Source organism: Mandrillus leucophaeus, unplaced genomic scaffold (assembly GCF_000951045.1).
Source record: "Mandrillus leucophaeus isolate KB7577 unplaced genomic scaffold, Mleu.le_1.0 Scaffold738, whole genome shotgun sequence".
Classification (NCBI taxonomy): domain Eukaryota; kingdom Metazoa; phylum Chordata; class Mammalia; order Primates; family Cercopithecidae; genus Mandrillus; species Mandrillus leucophaeus.
Genome location: NW_012108008.1, coordinates 1,258,378 through 1,280,579, shown reverse-complemented (window position 1 = coordinate 1,280,579; position 22,202 = coordinate 1,258,378). Strand labels below are relative to the sequence as shown.

The window sequence follows — 22,202 nt, the reverse complement described above, 5'->3', positions numbered from 1 at the left end:
ACTGAACAGAGCAAAATCCCCTTTGCAATGCTAATTATATTCTTTTCTGTTTTTTACAAGTAGCACTTGCTTAACCCACTTTCAGTATCTGTATTAATAAAATATAATACAACTTGCATTTCAAATATCTCAAAGTTCAAAGTTTCCTTCAATTTAGTTAGATTTTTGTTTCAATTAGAATCAGGATGGCCTCTGTTTTTAATGAAACAAACACATTTTCATGAACTGAAAAGAATAATTAAAGCAGAATGTGTTATTTAACTTTGACTTTCAGAAATATGTATAAACACGATCATACTTTATAAATTTGTTTTTATGTCATGTCTTAAGGATTTACCTATGTATTTATTTAAGGGGGTTTGATAAATGCAAATTAATGTCTTTAAAAGTAAATAATAAATTCAGTAATAATTTTTGTATTTAATTTAAACCTATGTTTATTTAATTTATACCAGAAGTTGTCACTGGTGTGCTCATAAATAGAAGTGCTGGATTAAGCTTTATTCCCTCCTAAAATGAAATAATTCATAACATGATTGACGTAAATCAAAGTATCTTAGCTTTTAGTTAAGTCTATTCAGGCAGATTCAGTTATCCAAGAAGCAATAGATCTTATTTTACCACTGTATCAATGGATATTACCCTTTTAGAACGTATTTCTATGTCAGAACCTTCCTCCATAGTAGATTCAAGTCAACTACAAAATAGTTTGCTTAAATTTAAAGGAAAAATTTTAAAATATGGGTATAGCCCTTCTTATACACATATACATCCTTCTCAACATCTGTCTTGCAAAATTCATTCTTCAGGATGCTACTTTGAGTCCAGAACTTCCTCTTGTTGAACCCCAGCTTGAGATAGTGGACAGAGCAGAGCATGGTCTACCTGGTAAGTTTCTTCTCACAAAGTCTATGTTAGATGACAACATACTCTTTGATGAATCCCATTTGATACTGGCCTCAAAGACCAGTGACAAAGCCATCCTCAACCGAGGAAAAGGTTCACTGCCACCTGCATTTCCAACAGAAAAGCAGTCCATCGAACTACCCTTTCTGCAGAGCAGGACATTCACAGCATCATCCCTTCAGCTCTAGTTCCCAGTCCCACAGCCAGCACTGGCAGCCCTTTTCTAATGAACTGGTGAAGGAGGCTGAAAGCAAAACAGCACCAACTGCTGCTCACACAGAACAACAATCTCCTCTGGGCTTGGAAACTGAGAGTCCATGAGGACAAGGTAGGTCCTAAGGCCCAAGTCCATGACAAGCGGCCATGTCAACAGTGGACTGAGCCTTTACAATCACTATATGTATTCCTGTGCCTCTTACACACTGACTGTGGATACAGTCTGTTCTGCTACATGTGTTTCTTTAGCGTAATTTAGCACGTGTGTAAGTAAGAAAGAATATCAGTAAACACTGAAGTCTTGGTGATTCACTTTTGAATCTCTAAGAAGGTTAATTTTGAGGCAATAGTATCAAACTTTTTCACAGTTAAAGAGAAATATTTAGCAACATGTGAAGACATTAGGGAAGAAAACGACCAAAAATCTTGCAGAGAGCCTTTTTTTAGTGCAAAAAGTAGCTGATTTAGTGGCTCCAAGAACTCCTATTATTTCCATTCTATAGAGCTCTGTGGTAAAATACAAGTAAAAAACACAAGCCCTAGGATACAAGGCTGATAAGAATGTACTGTGATTATAAATGCAAATGCCATTGGAGATTTGCTATGACTGGTATATTTAATAAGATTATTATTGTTTTAGTTAGAGGTCTCCACAAAATTCTACAAGTTTTGAGTGAACTACCTTAACTGCATTTTCCTCATAAACACTGTGCAATTATTATGCCATTTTACAGAATGCAAGGGAATACATATATGGCCTGATAGCAGAATTACTTATACAAATTGGATTTCATTTACATGATTATTGGTGAATAAATGTTAACTTCTTGACACGGTTATTTATTGCTGCATTACAAACCATCCCTAAAGTTAGTGGCCTAAACCAATAATCATTTATTTTGCCAATAAATCTGAAATTTGGGCAGGGATCAGCAGGGACAGCTTTTCTCTGCTCCATGTTGTGTCAGCTGGAATATCTCAACTGGTGTTGAAGATCCATTTCCAAAACGGTTCACTCACTGGCTGGCATATCAGTGCTCACCCAGAGCTGTTGGCTGGAGGCCTCATTTCTTCTCTCCACAGGTCTCTCCACAGGGTTGCTTGGGTTTCGCCACAGAATGGTAGCTGAGTTCAGAGTGTCGGTGTTTTAATATCGTAAGGGCCTAAAAATAGCATCATTTCATCACATTCTAATTGCTAGGCAGCTGTAGAGCCCATCTAGATTCAAACGGAGGGGACATAGACCTTCTCTCTTCATGGGAGAAATATCGAAGAATTTATGCCATTTATAATTAACCACAATCTACATCAACCACTATTTTGGCATCCAAATTATTTTAAGAGTTGGTTGGACAAAACAAAACAAAACTTTTCGTGAAATGATTGATCTTAAGCACTCACTGAACACTTTTCTTTCATTCTATCATAAAGCTTCCTTATAAGATTAGCATTTCAGCTAGATTAATAAAAATAATAGTATATGATGAAAGCATTATCTTATTTTCAAATTGCTTTACTGTTTCCATTTTATTTTTACATTTCTTTTACTCATGAATATACCATAGAACACTAAAGCTGGAAGAAATCTTAGAGATGATTTGGTTAAGCTTCTGTGTTTCACAAATGAGAAAACCAAGGCTAGAAATGTGAAGTGCCTTGTTCAAGGTCATATCATAGCTTGCGGCACAGCCAGGATCATTATTCAAGTTTTCTACATCTATTATACTATATTTGGCTTAAGTAGCTCCATCCTTTGCAAACAGTATAACCTCAAACTTGCTTTGCCCTCAAACCACAGCCTCTTCTCTATTTCACTACTCTGTCAATTTTTCTAAATTGTATAGGCTTCTGAGTCTCTATTATGTCGCCTCCTAATCACCACAGGGTTTCACATCTAACCACACAAAGCAGGGATGTAACTTTCACAAAAGTCACAGATGACTTCCTAATTGATCGATTTAGCAGTCTCATTTCCCTCTTCTTTTTATTTGACATTTCTGGCACGTGACTCTTGTTAACCACTCCACTCTTGAAACTCCTACATCTGGGCTTCCACGAAGTGACTCCTTCTTGGTTCTTCTCATATACCCTGCCTACTACTCCTCCATATCCTGCAGTGTGGCTTATTATTAAATTTTTTAAATTTTGCTTATTAAAATCCTACATCATTTTAAAAAGATTTATAGTGATTTACAGACATGGATCAATACAAAAAGATTTTGTATTGATTTTATTTTAAAGAATGGAAAGAAAAATGGAAGAGAAAATAAAACAAAGATTACTCCTTTAGTGAAATGGAGGTGTTTGGGAACTAGATTGATGTGGTGATCACACGACATTGTGAATGTACCAAATGCCACTGAATCATTTACCTTAAAATAGTTAATTTTATGTGTTATAAGTTTCACATCATTTATTAAAATAAGATAACTCTAGGAAAAATCATATACAAAATAAACATCATAGAGTTCTGTAGGTTTGCTTTAGGTGGTTCATGATTTGAGCTTCTTAACAGGCTGTGTAAAGAGGAAAATATAATCAGTCACCTAATATAGATCTGCATGCATACAGCATGGTAATTGCTTAGGAGAAAAATGTATCTGATGAATTCTCATAAGGACAGTCTGGGTGATAGTGCACCATGTCCTGTCCACGTGAACCTTCCTACTGTGTAAAACCAGTGTCAGGTGTTTCCTTTAAGGCCCCCCTGGACATGTTCAATGAATGCCAAAGCCCAGTTTATTACAGAACTTCCGGGAGGCACTAGGTGCTGACAGTCTGCCTTAATTCAAGAATTGATTTTGCATTATTTAGAGGAACAGCTGTGCTGTCTAACCTATATCCAGTCAATGCTCTATAAGTAAAAATTATATCTCATAATTGAGCTTTTGATTTGTATTGAGCAAGAAGAGTTATATTTGCTGACCTGGATCTAGAGTGCAAATATTCCATATTGACAAGAGCAGATCCATATGCTTTCATAATCAGCCCAAATGGGAGTAGAAATGACATATCTTAATGAAAATTGGAAACCCTAACTGGGAAGCATTGCTGATAAAAAGACAGTTATACATGGAAAATAGAAAACAAACAAACAAACAAAGAAGTGGAGGGGCACTCTGGACAAGAACAAGGCTTCCCTCCCTCATAAAACAATTCTGGCTTTTTCCCAAGTACAGGTAAAATGAAAATTAGGGCTCCAAAATCCTGCACCACAGTATCAGTGAGATAATTTTAGCCTGGAAAATTTTTGAGGTTAGTGTCACCAAACACCCACCAGGCCATTAAAATCTCAGTAAAGCACTCAAAGAAATCTTTCAGCTTCAGCAGTTTAACTTAGTAGTTAATTCTGAGATAAAGTACTTGCAAAATATGCATCTAGGACACTAAAAGAATTGGTATGTTGTATAGAATTGTGGGGTCTTCTATTGTTACTGTTTTTTGTTTTTTTGGTTTTTTGGTTTTTTTTGAGACGGAGTCTCGCTCTGTCGCCCACGCTGGAGTGCAGTGGCCGGATCTCAGCTCACTGCAAGCTCCGCCTCCCGGGTTCACACCATTCTCCTGTCTCAGGCTCCCAAGTAGCTGGGACTATAGGCGCCCCCTACCTCGCCTGGCTAGTTTTTTTTTAGTAGCTGATCCCAAGCCATTCTTTTCTGTAGAGCCAGTTATCTGTTAAGATCACTCCCATCGGCTGGGCGCAGCAGCTCATGCCTGTAATCCCAGCACTTTGGGAGGAGGAGGCAGGCAGATCCCTTGAGGTCAGGAATTCGAGACCAGCCTGGCCAACGTGGTGAAACCCTGTCTCTACTAAAAATACAAAAATAAGTCAGGCATAGTACTGCATGCCTGTAATCTCAGCTATTCAGAAGACTGAGGCAGGAGAATTGCTTGAATTGGGAGGCAGAGGTTTCAGTGAACCAAGATCGCACCACTGCACTCCAGCCTGGGTGACAGAGCGAGACTTCGTCTCAAAAAGATCACTCCTATTTCATAAAAATGAGTCAGCCACATATAGGAGAAACTTGATATTCTGTCCTTCACACAACATGTATACAACTTGTTCAAAAATAGTATCAATTCACAGTGTAAAAAATTTTTTGTGGTTTGGTTTGGTTTAGACGTGTGTAGGCGACAATACATTTCTCTTTTAGCTCATTAGAATGATCATCTGGTCTATCAGGAGAGAAGTTCTTTAGTGTCCTCCCTCCCAAATTACAGACTTTCTCACTTGCAACACATTCCATTTACAGTAGAAACCAGTCTCTTAATAAATTGCAGTATTTTAAGTGAAGAAGCAAGCTTTAAGCAGAGCTACTGTACTATTGGGCATTGTTTTGTCTTTTATTGCCCATCTAGGTAATATGTTGAAATTAGCACACTTCCAACTTTTCTTTATCTCACCTCAGCCTTTGACTCTGTCAAAAGGAATCCATGACATGAGCTAAATTGAATGAACTCAATATAAAACCAAGCTGCTAATGTTCCATGTGGTCAGGGACAGCCATCTATCTCTATTCATTCCTATATTGGCAGTGTCCAGCCAGATGCTATATTAAAAATTAATATATGTTAAATGAATTAAAGCAGTGAATGAATGAATTTGTATTACAATATCTCCATGAAAGTCAGAGTTTATTGGAATAATCTAGTTGCCTTTTTAATCTGTCTAGTAAAAAAACTTAGAGCCAAATCAAAGTTCTAGAAGCAGTATTTGGCTATCATTTCTGGTCACACAACTCACCACTGCCAAAATTTGTCATTCATTGTCATGCTCTTGTGCTTTTACACAGTTATTTTTTCTTGTGCCTGTAATACTCTTCCATTCTTCCAGCTTGATGACCTCCAACTCATATTTTAGTTTCAGCTAACGTGCTACCTTCTCTGTGAAGTTTTCCCCAACCGCTCCCTGAAAAGGATTTATAATTACCATCTGTTCCCTGATTCCACAGCAAAAAGTCATCTAGACCTCCATCAAACATTTACCATACAGAATTGAAACTATTGCTATGCATGTCTGGAATTCCTCCAAGACTGAATTCCTGAAGTAAAAAGATATGCTCTTATTCCTTTTTTAAAAATTCCTGTGCTAAGCTCAGTGGCTGGCATATAATTGCAGTTTCATAACTATTTGTAACTGCTGTCGACCTTATTGGGCCTGTCAGTACTATCATCTGAGACAGGAAATGCCTGGAGGATATGTGCCTTCCCTGTGCTGGTACCCATGTAGTTCCAGCCTCACGTGTAGGGCAATGTCCCTTATTGGTAAACACTTTCATCAAAATGAGAGTGCTGAAGAACTTTAATCAGCTCCACCTCATGTGATGTACCAACTACCACATTGATTACATGTAGGTATGCAGGGAAAGAAATTTGCAATAAGCCTCTCTCCTAGCCCAAAAATGGACACTTCCGGACTCAATCAGGAAGGCTTGGCAAAGATGTTATTTAAATTGCTCCACTTTAGGATGAAAGGATAATAGTAAGACTTGAAAAGAGTTGTAAGAACAACTCAGCTGAACTGAGTTTAGGCAACAGTGGTCAATATTTTTGCCTGTTCTTTCCTACCAGGGAGCAAGCTTTTCTTAACAGGAGTATATTGTTTATAAAAATTATTCTGAGTGGTCTACAAGAAAAATGTCATCCAAAGAAAAGAAGGAATGGCCATTCAACAAAACTTCCAATTGCACCCCATCCCTAGATACAATCTTTACAATGCCCAGGAAAAGATGAAACGTAAATTGAAGTTCTTTCAACTCTCAAATTTGGTACTTCTAGATTTAGCCTAGAAATGTCAGGTGACTTAATACGTCCTTCAATATTTCAGTTTGGGAAATTCAGTACCCTGCCTCAAATGTTGGCAATTGCCAAGAAAATTGTTTTGACTTTCTGCCCTCTAGTGAACTGATATTATTCCATCTCCCTTCCTGAATCTGTTCCCTTCTTTTACCCCCTCTTCATTCTGGAGGTAGATATTTCTATGAGTAGATCAACTTTATTGTGAGTTGAGTTGATAAGGACAGGAGGAAGCCATAGTGCAGCATCACCCAGTCACCAACCTCAAGTTATTACATAGCTGTCCTGTCTTGACATGTCAGTCACATCCTTTGCTAGAAACTTCTCCCTAGCCAGTGCTATCTTGGTTATTCCCTGTTGCATCATGCTGTTAAGCCCTCATTCTCTCAAAGCCCTCTTCATGACCACCCTTTTTCCAGGCTGCTCCCAACTCCTTTTCCAAGTCACAGTCCAATTTTTATGAAGAGTAGTGATCTGTTTAATCTCTTTCCAACATTAAAGTGAACAGAGAGAAAACCAGCACACAGCAGTTCAGGCCAGGAGTAGAGGCTTGCACCATGCCACAGAGCTCTGCAGCCCCTCACAGACTACCTGGAAGCTGGCTTGGTTCTGTTTCCTTTCACACTCGCTAGCACTGAAACAATTAGGATAAACCTATTGAGCGCTATTCCCTGATCATCCCTCAGTAGTAAACAGCTCTAATGACAAAGAGAACAGCCCTGCTTCAATAAACTTTTAAATGCTTTTCAAAATTAAGCCATTGTGACTATTTTAACAAAAATCTTAAATCTTAAAAATATATCACTCAGTTATATGTGGAAAATTAAGAACTTTTTTGAGAAAGGTTACTGAAGGCTTAAGGAAGAAAGACCTAAATCCTCACTGTGATGGTATTTGGAAGGTAATTAGGTCAAAGGTAAGAGCCTTTGGGAGGTAATCAGGTCATGAGGGCCAAGCCCTTATAAGAAGAGACAAAAGAGGGATGATTTCTCTCTCCCTTTCTCTCTCTCTCTCTCTCCTGTCTCTTCCTTTCTCTCTCTCTGTCTCCCTTTCTCTCTCTCCCTTTCTGCCATGTGGGGATACAACTAGAGGACAGCTGCCTACAAACTAAGAAGAGTGATCTCTCTAGGCACTAGTTTTGCTGGTGCCTTGATCTTGGACTTCATGGCCTCCTGAGTTGTGAGAAATAAACGTCCATTGTTTGAGTCATCTGATCTATGGTATTCTTTATGACAGCTGTCAAAGATGCAATCCCAATTTAAATAACAATGCCCCTTACATATGTCTCAGATGTTTCCAACGCCTAAATTTGGGGGTAAATTGAAATGTCATATTGAGAACTATCAACAACTAATAGTTGTTAATAACTAGTTAAAAACACCAGAACTTCAACATTCACTATTCTTTGTTCAACAAGCACAAAGTCTGGCTCTGAAAGGAAGATTAAGTTCACAAGAGACCGCAGTGCACTTCCCATCTACTTCCTTTATTCAAGACCTACACATATGAAATAGTGAACAATGTAAGATGTTATGTATAAAATATAAATACTACTTAAACTTTATGTAGACTAAACGGAGGTACATAATTATTTTAGTTCAGAAGAGAAGAAAAACATGAGAAGCAGAGATATCAAAGAAAGCACTCATGGAGCTTTACTTGGGTCGAGAAGGGTATAAAGGACTTTCGTGAAGAGAGAGGAGATGACCTTCCAAGTATAGTAAGTTTCATAAGCAAAGCTGTAGAGATTGGAGTTTCAGGGAAGAATGCTGAGAAATAAGTAGGGAAGGATATGTATCAAGCAGGACCTTAAAAATCAGAAAAAGGAGTTTGTTCTGGGTTTTCAGAAAATGAGGGAAGTAATGAAAATGGGGCTTAGGGAAAGTTTGTCTGCCCACAGCTTGGTGGGTGAAAAGTAGCGAAGTGGAGGATTTTGTTCTGTATTTGGTGTGAAGCTTTGGGAGCATGAATGCAGAAGGAAGGAAGATGATACAAGAGATATTTTATTTAAAAAGTAAAATAAATCCGGGACTACTTTGGATAATGGTGGATGACGAAGGATAGGTCAAAGAGTCTGGATCACCATGAAATGAAACACCCCCATAGTCATCTATGTTATACATGAGACACCAAATTTCTTTTCATGCTGGAGTTGAAAATCTAATGGAACACAATGAGAGAGAGAGGGGGGAGGGAGGTTTATTTAAGGAGTTGACTCATATTCTTGTGGAGGCTGGCAAGTTCAAAATCTGCAAGCTAGGTGACAGGCTGGAAAACCAGGGAAAGTTGCACTTTGATGCAGTTCTTGTTGCAGTCGATGGTCCGAAGGCCATCTGCTGGCAGAATTCCCTTTTCCTCTGCAGACATCAGTCTTTTTTCTATCAAGACCTTTAGCTAATTGGATGAGGCCCACTCACATTATGTAGGGTAATCTGCTTTAGTCAGAGTCCACTGATTTAAATGTTAATCTCATCTTTTAAAATACCTTCACAGAAACATCTACAATAATATCTGGGTACTGTGGCCTAGCCAAGTTGACACATCAAATTAATCATCACAGTATGTCTTGAATGAGCTCAGCATAGTTGGAAAAAAACAAGGAGCCTTATATGTTATGTCAGCATCATAGATGCAAAGACAGAACTAGAACAGACAAAATCAAGTCACAATTCAACAATCCATCTGGTGCAAAGAGAAAGTGGTTTGCTTGACAGGATGCACTTAATTATAATATAAAAGACGTGTTTGTCGTTAATGGTAGTGGGTGTCCATTCCTGAGGAACTGGAAGGAGCTCATAGCAGAAGACAGGATAGGAAATATGTACTCAATAATGGAACGAGAATAGAGAGAAAGTTGTTCAGAAGGGGCTGGCGTAGGTTAGGTGGTCAAAGTGGCATCTAACCAGTTCCACAATTTTCTATTCTCCCACTAATCACTTCTCAAGTGATCAAGACATGGTGTTTTCATAGCTACAAAGGTTTCTGTATCATATTCCCTTATCTGGACTCAAATGAGGTAACATCACAGTTAGGGTGGGAAGTCAGGTGTGTCTGCCTCTTTTGCCTTTCTTTTTTTTTTTTTTTCGAGATAGAGTCTTGCTCTGTCACCCAGGCTGGAGTGCAATGGTGCAATCTTGGCTCACTGCAACCTCTGCCTCCCGGGTTCAAGCAATTCTCCTGCCTCAGCTTCTTGAATAGCTGGGACTGCAGGCACGTGCCACCATGCCCAGCTATTTTTTTGTATTTTTAGTAGAAACGGAGTTTCACCGTGTTACCAGGATAGTCTCGATCTCCTGACCTCATGATCTGCCCACCTCGGCCTCCCAAAGTGCTGGGATTACAGGCGTGAGCCATCATGCCTGGCCGCCCATTTTTACAGAAAGTGAGAAGCACCCTTCATGTTAATAGTTTGAGGCCAGAGAATAACCAAGCGCAGACAAAGCCACCTGTGAGACTATGAGGAAGGAATGTCACCTTAGGTTCCATTGCAGGGAATTGCCTTAGTACAGGTATGCAATGTGATCAGCATTTTAATCAAAGAAGTAGTTCTTTTTTTTTTTTTTTTTGAGACGGAGTCTCGCGGTGTCGCCCAGGCTGGAGTGCAGTGGCGCGATCTCGGCTCACTGCAAGCTCCGCCTCCCGGGTTCACGCCATTCTCCTGCCTCAGCCTCCTGAGTAGCTGGGACTACAGGCGCCCGCCACCGCGCCCGGCTAAAAAGAAGTAGTTCTTGCATTGAGGGAAATGACATCTTCGAAGTCCTAAGGTAGAAATAAAAAGAATATATGTAATGGATTGGGGGGCATGGATAGACACTCCTGTGAATAATCTCCTTCAGTTTTTACATTTTAAGAAAATGAAACAGCATTTGTGAAGGTGTCAGTAGATTCCAAGTTGCGTGCAGTTGTCAGTTTATGGGAGGGGAGTCTACACAGCCAACTGAGCAACCTTCTGGAATTGTTATGCACTTCTGCTCAAAGTGACAGGTCACATCATCCATCTGACCTTAAATATGTAAAAGGCAGGAATGAGATTGTGTGTGTGTGTGTGTGTGTGTGTGTGTGTGTGTGTGTGTAGAGGTGGGGTCTCCTAATGTTGCTCAGGCTGCTCCCAAACTCCTGGGCTCAAGCAATCCTCCTGCCTCAGCCTCCCAAAATGTGGGGATTATAGACATGAACCACCACGGCTGGCCTGGGAAAATGAGATTTCCATCTTTAAATAGGTCCCATTAATCTCAAAGGGAATTTAATATTTTGACTATTGAATAAACCAAACGATAAGAGGATTTTCAGCTTCTTCCTCTATTTTTCTTCCACGGCACTGAATGAGATAGAAAAATAACTCTTCTTTGCTAGTTGGCCCGTTCTCTGTATTGCCAGGTTAAGTAAAATCCTTGCCAGACAATGTGTTTGAGCAGGAGCTTTATGCTATTTGAAATGCTGGAACAAGTGCTAATCCACAGAATTTTAATAATATGCTTACTAAATATCATCCAAAGTCAGCATTTCCAAAACTCGCCAAACTTCATTGATAGGGATGAAACAAATGAAAGCATTTTCAGAGAAGTAAATGAATACATCTATTTGTATTTGTAAGTTTGTTTATTTGCTTTGAATGACCATATGTTTATTATTTTTTGGTTTATTTCATAAATCATATATATTTAAGGTAACAACATAATGCATTAATATACGTATATAGTAAACTTATTACTACAGTCAAGCTAATTAACATTGTTTCTCTTCACATAGTTACCTGTTTTGGGTGTGTGCTAAGAACACAAGATCTACATATGTTTATTTTATTTTATTTTATTTTATTTTATTTTATTTTATTTTATTTTTGAGACCAAATCTCGCTGTGACACCCAGACTGGAGTGCAGTGGTGCAATCTCAGGTCACTACAGCCTCCACCTCATGGGTTCAAAAGATTCTCCTGCCTCAGCCTCCTTAGTAGCTGGGATTACAGGCACACACCACCACACCCAGCTCATTTTTGTATTTTTTGTAAAGACAGGGTTTCACCATGTTGGCCAGGCTGGTCTCAAACTCCTGACCTCAAGTGATCTGCCCACCTCAGCCTCCCAAAGTGCTGGGATTACAGGTGTGAGCCACCATGCCCAACCAAGATCTGCATATGCTTAGAGTTTAAGAAAATATATCTCTTTAGATCTTCAAACCAATCTTCACTCTATGGGATAGCAAGTTTGTCATTGATTTAAGGGCTTTTTATGAGAGTTTGCAATAATTTTGTCAGACTGTATATCTGGGACATTTTTGAATGATCTTTTAGTAAATTTCTTCAACTTGGAAGGCCAGAGTATCTCAAGGGTACTAAGCAAATTATGTGCCTCCCTTTTTGTTTTAAGCATCTTATGTGTGTTAAATTTAAATAAACGTAGTTGTACATGATGCTTTACAGTATTTGAGAAACAAAAATCAGCCAGGCACAGCGGCACATGTCTGTAATTACTACTTGGGGGGCTGAGGCAGGAATGCAGTGAGCTATGATTGTGCCATTGCACTCCAGCCTGTGCAACAGCATGAGACCTTGTTTCTAAAAAGGAAAAAAAAAAAATGCCAGAAACGTTACAGCTGAGAGAACTGGCAGTGGTAAGGAGAAAGAAGACCAGAGGAAGGAAAAGTGAGATAGAACAAAACTGAAATAGCTAAAAGGGCCTTTTAATGGTGGGAAATCTTTGTTTCAATCATTGGATGTGACAGAAGAGGGCTGAGCAAGGCTTAAGACCTTGGAGGTAGACCAGTAGTGATCCGTACTGAGCGAGACATCCATGGAAGACACAACCATCAATGCTGGGGACACAGTGGCTTCCTGGAAAGGAAACTGGAACTGCAACTTGGGCATTTCCCTGGGAGAACCGATTTAAACGAGTAATGTTTCATGAAGAACCTGAGGTGGGAAAGAGGACCTGCTAGTTCAGGGAAAGGAAGCAAGCAGAACTAGTTAAGGGAAGAGGGTTCATCTTTCAAGCCGGACAAAGCCAGACTGCTATTGTGCTGTGTACCTGTAATCTGCTAGCTTTCTTGTAAGTTTCACTCATGATTTCCACATTGCTCTAAGGAGCTGAATATTTTCAGTGGTATCCCATAGAAATAAAAGTGAGAACACTTAAACAACAAGACTTGAGTGTCAGACTGAAGTTCAACGATCCTTCCCATCTTCCTGGGGGCAATGACAGAGGATGAAGAGTCATAGGAGGCCTTGGCTGAATTTCAGCTCAGGTGAATCTTTTCGCTGAACACTCCTCCCAGGGAGTTTTTTTCCTTCTTAGGGAAAGAGGAATTTAGGCCTCACCAAAGAAACACAGGTAACTAGTATTGCAATACCTAGGACTTAACTGCCCTATTCAATATGGAAAATAGAACCTGCTGCTCGGCATGACTCAACTGTGAGTGCCCTTCATTCCAGGCTAAAAACAAAAGAAAAAACTGATTGTGAGGAAATTTTCCTGAGATGTAATTATAAGTTAAAAGTCTCATTTATGGTGCAATTTGATACATTGTTTCATTATATATGAAAGGTACAAAATTCTCCTGTTTCATTAGAATCATCTGAGGTTTTGTTGGTTTGACTGCCTGTTTTATTTGTTTTCTTTTTGCTTTTAAGTTTGCAGCCTTCACATGCAAACTAATGTATTTCTCATTTCATTTCTCCCCTAGGGAATCTCATTTTTTTATCCTCATAGTTAACATATTCTGCTTCCTCCTATGCAGGCTGGGCAAGAGATCCAATTTGACACTTTATGCAGTTTATGGCAATATTCCAGTAATGATATATTTCAGCCTTCATTATTGATAACCACTTTGCTTGATAAGGACGAGTTATATTACCTGCATCATTCTGCTCTACGGCCATTTTCCCAATTTCAAATTTTTCTCACAAATTCATGCTCAGCAATAAAGTATCTTTCTGCAGATCCTCTTCCAGATCTGAGCCTTCAGTGTCCTCCACCAATTCAAAGCCAATTTGCCCATGATTTGATGGACTTGTTTTTCTCCCCTCAATCTTTATTGTAATAATTATTAAGATCTTCAGTCCATACTGGGATTTTTTTTTTCAATTCCTTAGAATCTTTTTTCATGAATTCCTACGAAGACTTGGCTGACTCTTTCTTATTCCTCTTCACCTAATCTCAATGCACCATGTGAGTAACACGCACCGCCCAAGTAGGGCTGGGATTAGAGTGCGGCAAGTGAGGCACTAGTGTCAGGTGCAACATTTAAAGGGAGCCAAAACCTCAGGAATCAAGATATTATGTAAATGTAATATTTCAAAAAATTAAAGTACCAAAGTACCAAAAAAAAAACCATGGTACATAGCTCATCATTTACCATGATGAACACATGTCAAAATTGTAAATAAGGATTGGCTGTTGTTTGTTTTATTGTACTATTTTGTGACAGGAGCAGTCATTTCCAATCTGCCCATAGTTCCTGGCCTGTGAGGCCCTTTCATCCCTCTTCAGGTGGATTTATAAGGGTTGACATGGGCACCAACAGATGAGGCAACGTGAGACTTCATATATTGTTATGTTTTCTTTTATTAACACATTAGCACTTTTATTAACTTTTTATTTTTGGTTCAAAATATGAGAGAATATTTTGATAAGTGCATAAAGAGGTGCACATTTTCCCTTTTGCCTCAGGATTCAGTATGGCTCAGCACAAACAGAACAAAGTCTCGCCAGAACTGGGTCCTATAAAGGAACTGCTCTCCAAGCTTTGTCCAGTCTGGAGCCAGATAATGGAATAGTAGGATTGAAATAGTCCATAAAACAACAGAAGCAATATACACAGAGTATTTATGAGGATAAGAAAAGGATTTGTTTTATATCACTAAAGCATTTTCTTGGGTCAGAAATTTATTAATTTTTTTCATGTATTAATTGAAATATAAATACTTTTTAGCAGGATTCTGCAATTGGCTTCTTTTTTTTTTTCTTCCCTAATGACTCAGCCAATCTGTTTAAAGTTATGATCTCTGATCTGGCCCCACCTGGAAAATGCTGGCTACCTGTGTATATTCCCTAGCCAGGCAGTTCTGCCTCTCTCTGCCTCTTTAACCAGAAAAGGGACACCCTGGTTCTCTGCCTACTGCATCCTGTCTTCCAGGGCCAGCGTTTTAAAGTCCCTTTTTGGTGGGAAGGTTCTCTTCCTTGGTTGATCCATATCATTCAGAATCTAACCAGAAAAACAAAACCACTTCAGACATTAGGTTACCGTATTCTGGGCCAAAATCACAAATATCAGGAATTTCAAATGGCTCAAACTATTGTTTACAAAAAAAGAATTTATCTTTATTTGTTTATATTTAAATGACAAAATTATATATATTTATTGTGTGTAACATTGTGTTAGGCTGTTCTTGCATTACTATAAAGAAATACCTAAAGTTGGGTGATTTATAAAGAAAAGAGATTAAATTGGCTCATTGTTCTGCAGGCTGTACAAACACGGCACCAACATCAGCTTGGCTTCTGGTGAGAGTCTCAGGAAGCTTGTAATCATGGTGGAAGGTGAGGTGGGAGCAAGCATGTCACATCGCAAGAGTGTGAGCAAGGGTAGGGGAAGGTGCCATGCTCTTTTAAACAACTAGATCTCACACGAACTACCAGAGCAAGAACTCAATCATAGCCAAGGGGATGGCACTAAGCCATTCATGAAGGATCTGCCCCCGCGATCCAAACACCTTCACCAGGCCCCAACTCCAACACTGGGGATTTACATTTCAACATAAGATTTGGAGGAGATAAATATCCAAACTATATCAAACATGATATTTTGAAATATGTACACATTCTGTAATACCTAAATCAAGCTAATTAGCATATGCATTATTTTGCATACTTATCATTTATTTGTAGTAAGAACACTCTCTACTTGTAGGAATTCAACTTTTTAAAAATTCCTCATACAGTGTAAGTGAGATCATATGGTATTTGTCTTTCTGTGCCTGGCTTATTTCCCTTAACATCATGTCCTTCAAGCTCATCCATGTTGTTACAAGTGATAGCATTTTCTTCTTTTTTAAGACTGAATAGTTTTTCATTGTGTGGACAATTTTATTTATCCATCCACTTGTTAGTGGACACTTAGCTTGATCCCATATCTTGGCTTTTATTAATAATGCTGAAAAGAACATGGGAGTGCAAATATCTTTTCAAAATATCGATTGTATTTGCTTTGTATATATACTCACTAGTGGGATTGCTGAATAACAGAGTAGCTCTATTTTTTATTTTTTGAGGAACGTCCATACTGCTTTACTTAATGGTTACACTAATCTAAATTCCCAAGAACAATGTGCAAATGTTCCCTTTTCTCCTCATCTCACCAGCACTTTTTATCCTTTGCCTTTTTGGTAATAGCCATTCTAAGAGGTATGAGGTGATATATTGTTGTGGTTTTAATTTGCATTTCCCTGATGATTAATGACGTTGAGCAGTTCTTCATATACCTGTTGGCCATTCGTGTGTCTTCTTTTGAGCAGTAACTGTTTGTGTGCTTCGCCCATTTTTTAGTCAGGTTATTTGTTTTTTTGCCATTGAGTTGTTTCAGTTTCTTATATATTTTAAATATTAATTGCCTATCAGATGTATGGTTTAAAAATATTTTCTCCCATTTCTTAGGTTTCTCTTCACTCTGTTTCCTTTGCTGTGCTAAAGGTTTTTAGTTTGATGTGATCCTGTTTGTCTGTTTTCACTTTTGCTGCCTGTGCTTTTAGAATTGTATCCAAAAAAATCATTGCCCAGACCATTGTCATGGAGATTTTTTCCCTTGTGTTCTTCTGGTAGATTTAGAGTTTCAGGTTTTATATTTAAGTCTTTAATCCATTGTGAGTTGATTTTTGTATATGGTGTGAGATGAGGGTCTAATTTCATTCTTCTGCAGGTGGATAGCCAGTTGTCCCAAAACCATTTATTGAAGAGACTGTCCTTTCCCCATTCTGTGTTCTTGGCAACCTTATCAAAAATCAATTGGCCTTAAATGTGTGCATTTTATTTCTGGATGCTCTATTCTATTCCACTGGTCTGTATGTCTGTTTTTATGCCAGTACCATGCTATTTTGATTACTATAGCACAAACACACACGTCATTGTACTTCAAAACTGTCCCTTTATTAGCTGCACTTAATTAAAATAGAAGGCTCTCTCCCTATATATTAATTCTAAAGTTGCTATAGGATTGCTTATTCATTATACTGCTTAGCATTTTATTGAAACTGATAGATTTGGGTGCACCAGGGATATATCACCTTGTGCACCCAAATCTATCAGTTTCCAATAAAATACTAAACAGCATGATCATTTAAGGTAGTTCTCATTTAGTGCTGACATCTTCTTGATGTGGTTATCCATTTTAGCTGCCCTTGAATTGCAGCAATTTCACTCTTTCTTTTTACACTAACTCTTATCCATTTCCTTGTTTTCCTCTGCCCCAGGGACATTCTCTAGATGAATGGATGACTGACTAAATGGATGGAGGGATGGATAATAGCAGATGAGTGGATGTTAATGATAATGATGATGTCACTGGATTTTAAAGATGAGGGTGTTCCTCACCCTTTCTTTTGGTGACAGTGGAGACTATATAAAGTGCTATGGTTAACGCAGAATCATAGCTACAAAATGTGAACCTCCTCAATGTAACATTTTCTCTTCAAACCATAGTTAAAATATTACATTAAAAGTAAAAAGAGGTGATTTGCTCAGAAAAATAGTCATTATTTGGGCATTCTTTGTTGCAGGTGAGGAGAGTTGTTTGAATATATATATATATAAATTTTTTTTGAGACAGAGTCTCGCTCTGTCACCCAGGCTGGAGTGCAGTGGCACTATCTCAGCTCACTGCAACCTCTGCCTCCTGGGTCAAGCAATTCTCCTACCTCAGCCTCCTGAGTAGCTGGGATTACAGGCGCATGCCACCATGCCAGGCTAATTTTTGCATTTTTAGTAGAGACAGGGTTTCACTATGCTGGCCAGGCTGGTCTCGAGCTCCTGACCTTGTGATCCACCCGCCTTGGCCTCCCAAAGTGGAATATATTTTCTTAATTCAGATGGTAAATTACAGTCTGTTGCCTGAATTATTCAGATTTTCTTCTTAACGTTCACATGACCTTAGCATTCAGGCTTTGCAGAATGCTATAAATTCTTCCCCCACCACCACCTTCATCCTACAATATATCATATAAAGCTGAATTTTTAATGGCTTAATGTTAATATATGATTAGGCTATGATTTCTTCAAATTCAGTTTGTTTTCCTTAATCCTGAAAATTTCTCGAAATCTTCTGTAAAATAAAAGTGGAAGAAATATCATATTTTAAATACAATTGTCAATACCAAGGGTGTGAAATTAATCAGGCATGTAATGCACTAAAGGCAGCTCAAGTACCTTTTATAAATCACTTGAGGATGAGTAATATTTAGAAATTTGAGTTTGAAATAGCTCCTTCTGGAACTACTAAAGTGTCCCCCAAAAAGTTGATGCTTCTAAACTATCTTTAAAAAACAGAAATTTAGAATTAGTCTCTTGCATTCTTTCCTTCTTTGCACTCAACAATTCCCTCTAGCTGATAGAATGTGATGTGCTGTAGTCACATCTTCAAAACATGTATTTACAGAACCAACTTACAGAATGCTTTGAGGCAGGAAGCAATTATTTTAAGTGACTGAAATACAAATATCTTCTATTACTGTAACTTGGCAAAAGCACTAAAGACTATCTTACCAGTTCTTTTTTTATGAGGGATTTATATTCCATTAAGATCTAAGCAAAGAAAGATGTTGACCAGCTCAGACTGACAACACCTGGAAATTCAAACATGATTTTTCACATGTATTTGCTTTTTAACAAGTTCTTCAGCTACACAGCAGAAAAAGTCATTTATTTTTCCCAAATGACACTCCCTGATATAAAATGCATTTTAAATGTCAAATGGGAGAACGCCTCTAAAGAAACTTCAATGTGATCACATTATAGATTTTTCACTCATCAGAGTTCAAAGCTACTGACTAAAGTTGAATTTTCTTCCCTTTAGTTAAATTAACTCTAAAGCAGCATTTCCTCTTTATGGATTTTACTAGATTTTGGTATTAAGCATAGAATGTTTGTGCGGTTCTTCTTGACCTAAGACTTTACCAGCAGACTAGCTATAATGAAGAGACACCTGTGGATCATTAGGATGTAAGAGGCTTGAGGGCAGAAGGAAAATGCTGTATTATATCCTCCACAGGGGCAGATCAGGACCAGGGCTTCATCGCAGTGCTTCGTCACTAAATTTCCCCATGACAAATTGTGGAACCTTTCCTCTACCAGTGTTCTCTAACTCTTTCATGAATCAGAATCCCACTAAAGGCTTCTTAAAACACTGACTACTGGGCCTCACCTTCAGTCTTACTGACTTAGTAGGTCTGGGGTCGGAGCAAATTTGCATTTCCAACACACTCACAGGGTTCTCTAGAGGGACAGAACTAATAGGATATATGCATATATGAAAGGGAGTTTATTAAGGAGAATTGGCTCACATGATCACAAGGTGAAGTCCCACGACAGGCCATCCACAAGTTGAGGAGCAGGGAATCCAGTCCGAGTCTCCAAACCTCAAAACTAGGGAAACCAACAGTGCAGCCTTCAGTCTGTGGCCAAAGGCCTGAGAGCCACTGGTGTAAGTCCAAGAATCCAAAACCTGAAGAACTTGGAGTCTGATGTTCAAAGGTGGGAAGCACCCAGTACAGGAGAAAGAGGAAGGCTAGAAGACTCAGCAAGTCAGCCTCTCCCACCTTCTTCTGCCTGCTTTATCCTCGCCACCCTGACAGTTTTTGGATGGTGCTCACCCCGATTGAGTGTGGGTCTGCCTTTCCCAGCCCACTGACTAAAATGTTAATCTCCTTTGGCAACATCCTCACAGACACACCCAGGAACAATACTTTGTGTCCTTCAATCCAGTCAAGTTGACAATATTAACTATCACACCCCTCTATTATGAATATCCTGCTCTCTTCCATGCCTTTGCACATACTGTTTTCTTTTCCTGATATACCTTAAAGGTTTAAAACTTCATGTTTAAGTTTTTTTAGAAAAATGTTTCATAAAGTTTAATATACAGTAAATCAGGATGGATTATCTTTTATATATATCTAATGTATATTGCCCTCTTTTTCATATTCATAAATCAAATTTCTCCTTCAAATTTGCACATTTTGTGGCACATCTTTTTCAATATTCTCCATTCCATAAGTGTGTGATCGTGTCTGAAACTATCCTGCTTGAAGCATATTAGGCATAGTTGACCAGACCTACTCTTCAGGTGGTACCCGAGTAGCTAATCCCCCAATACAGTGTGGAATCAGATATTCATTTCTCATCCTTGATTCATTCTTCTTTTTCTTATTACAAATACTTTGACTCTTCAGACTTTCAGTTTCTCCATTTGCCTCATTAATTTCAGCATTAGCCTCACAAAGGCCTGTGGTTTAACAGAGTGAGTGGCTCTTCTGAGACAAAGTTCATTGTTAATAAATATAGTTACTCTTTTGTTGTGAAATTGTATGAGGAATATAAATAAGGCTTTTGCTAAATTGGCAGAATTGCTACCATTAAAATATCCCTGATGTAATTTTCCTTAACTCAAAACTTCTACAGTCGGTGTTTTCATTGCAAAAAGAAATATCTGGACTCCTTGCTTGTCGTTTACTAAAATCTCAGCTTCTGGACTCTCCCCAGCCAGACTGGGGTGGGAAGGAGATTGTGAGTAGACTTGCTTTACTCAGCGCTTCAGACAGTTATACCACTTGGGAAATGGGATAAAAGTGATTTGGAGATCCACTGTTGACCATAGAAGACTGTCCTTCCTTTTATATAATGTATTAGGAAATCCACGTGCCCCTGACCAGCAGGGTCATTGTCCTGTGCAACAAGTGGCATTAATTCACAAAGGTTGAGCACTGCCACTTCATTGGAAGTCCCCTCTCCCCACCCCTTTTCCATTCAACTCTACACAACATATATTGGCTGTAGCACCTTGCCAAGCTACCAATTGTCCTTTGAGACTATGAGTATATTGCCCCAATGTCAGCCTTATTGAGGACCTCATCACTGATACTATATTAAGAGTTTATTAATCGTAGTGGGGCGCAGTGGCTCATGCCTGTAATCCCAGCACTTCAGCAGGCTGAGGTGGGCAGATTCCTTGAGCCCAGGTGTTTGAGACCAGCCTGGGCAACAGGGTGAAACCCTGTCTCTACAAAAAGTAGAAAAAAAAAATAGGTAGGTATGGTGACACACACCTGTAGTCACACCTACCTGGGAGGCTGGGGTGGGAGAATGACCTGAGCCTGAGGAGGTGGAGGCTGCGGTGAGTCATGATCATGTCACCGCATTCCAACTTAGGCAACAGACAGAGACCTTGTCCTCTCCACCCCCCAAAAAAGTGTTTATCTTTCTATGCCACAGTTTGTCTATCTGCGGACTGGGGATGATACTACTTTATAAACTGGCTGTGACATTTAGGTATGACGTACACCAAAGGTGCTCAATAAATTGGAGTTATTGCAGTATTTTTAACTACTGTAATCACCTGAGGAAGGGAATATATTTATCTTATTTATTGTTATTGCCCCAGTGACTCACAAGTACATGGAAGATAGTAGATATTCAATAATTTTTGTTTAATAAATACAAGAATCCATACATGAACGAATGAATGAAGCCCTGGCAAAGAGTAAAACAACAGCTTTTGGTTGTTTTGTGGAAATAAAAGGGGTATGTTAAGGAAACTGTACATTAGTGCTGAATCTGCCATAGTTAGTTTCGAGTAGGACTTTTCATTTTTCTGAGCTTTAGATGCTTCATCTGCAAATGGGCTAACACTGCCTACCTTACCTTTCTCAGAGGGGCATTAATAGATACAAATGAAATAAAGAGCATATAGAAAAGAAAACAATAGCAAAATATGTCAACAACAAAAGAGTATGCTGGAACTTATTAAAAGGAAAGATAGAGAAAGCACAAAAATGCATAATCTTGGGTACAAAGACGCTCTAGTGCAGCAAAGTTGCAGCATGAAATGGGGCCAGACATACAATACACAAAGCGGAAGAGGGAGAACCAAGACAAAAAGCCAAAGAAAGGTTTTCGAGTATTAAGTAACTGACATTGAATCAAATAACGGGAAAAGTTTTGGTTTATTGTGGGAAATATAAATTTGTATGTAATGTAAATATTTATAATATTTACTAAAACCTTTGGGGATCATAATGGATACCACA

The 22,202-nt window shown here is 38.6% G+C and overlaps 1 protein-coding gene across 2 annotated transcripts in view; it reads left to right on the top strand.

Moving 5' to 3' along the window:
* The window catches only part of IMPG1 (interphotoreceptor matrix proteoglycan 1), a 145,078-nt gene that overhangs the window by 67,741 nt on the left and 55,135 nt on the right, over nt 1-22,202 (top strand). For both annotated transcript variants that reach the window (XM_011965840.1, XM_011965839.1), the window contains one exon: nt 810-888. In XM_011965840.1, the coding sequence (XP_011821230.1) occupies nt 810-888 (79 nt within the window). The remainder of the gene's footprint in view (nt 1-809; nt 889-22,202) is intronic.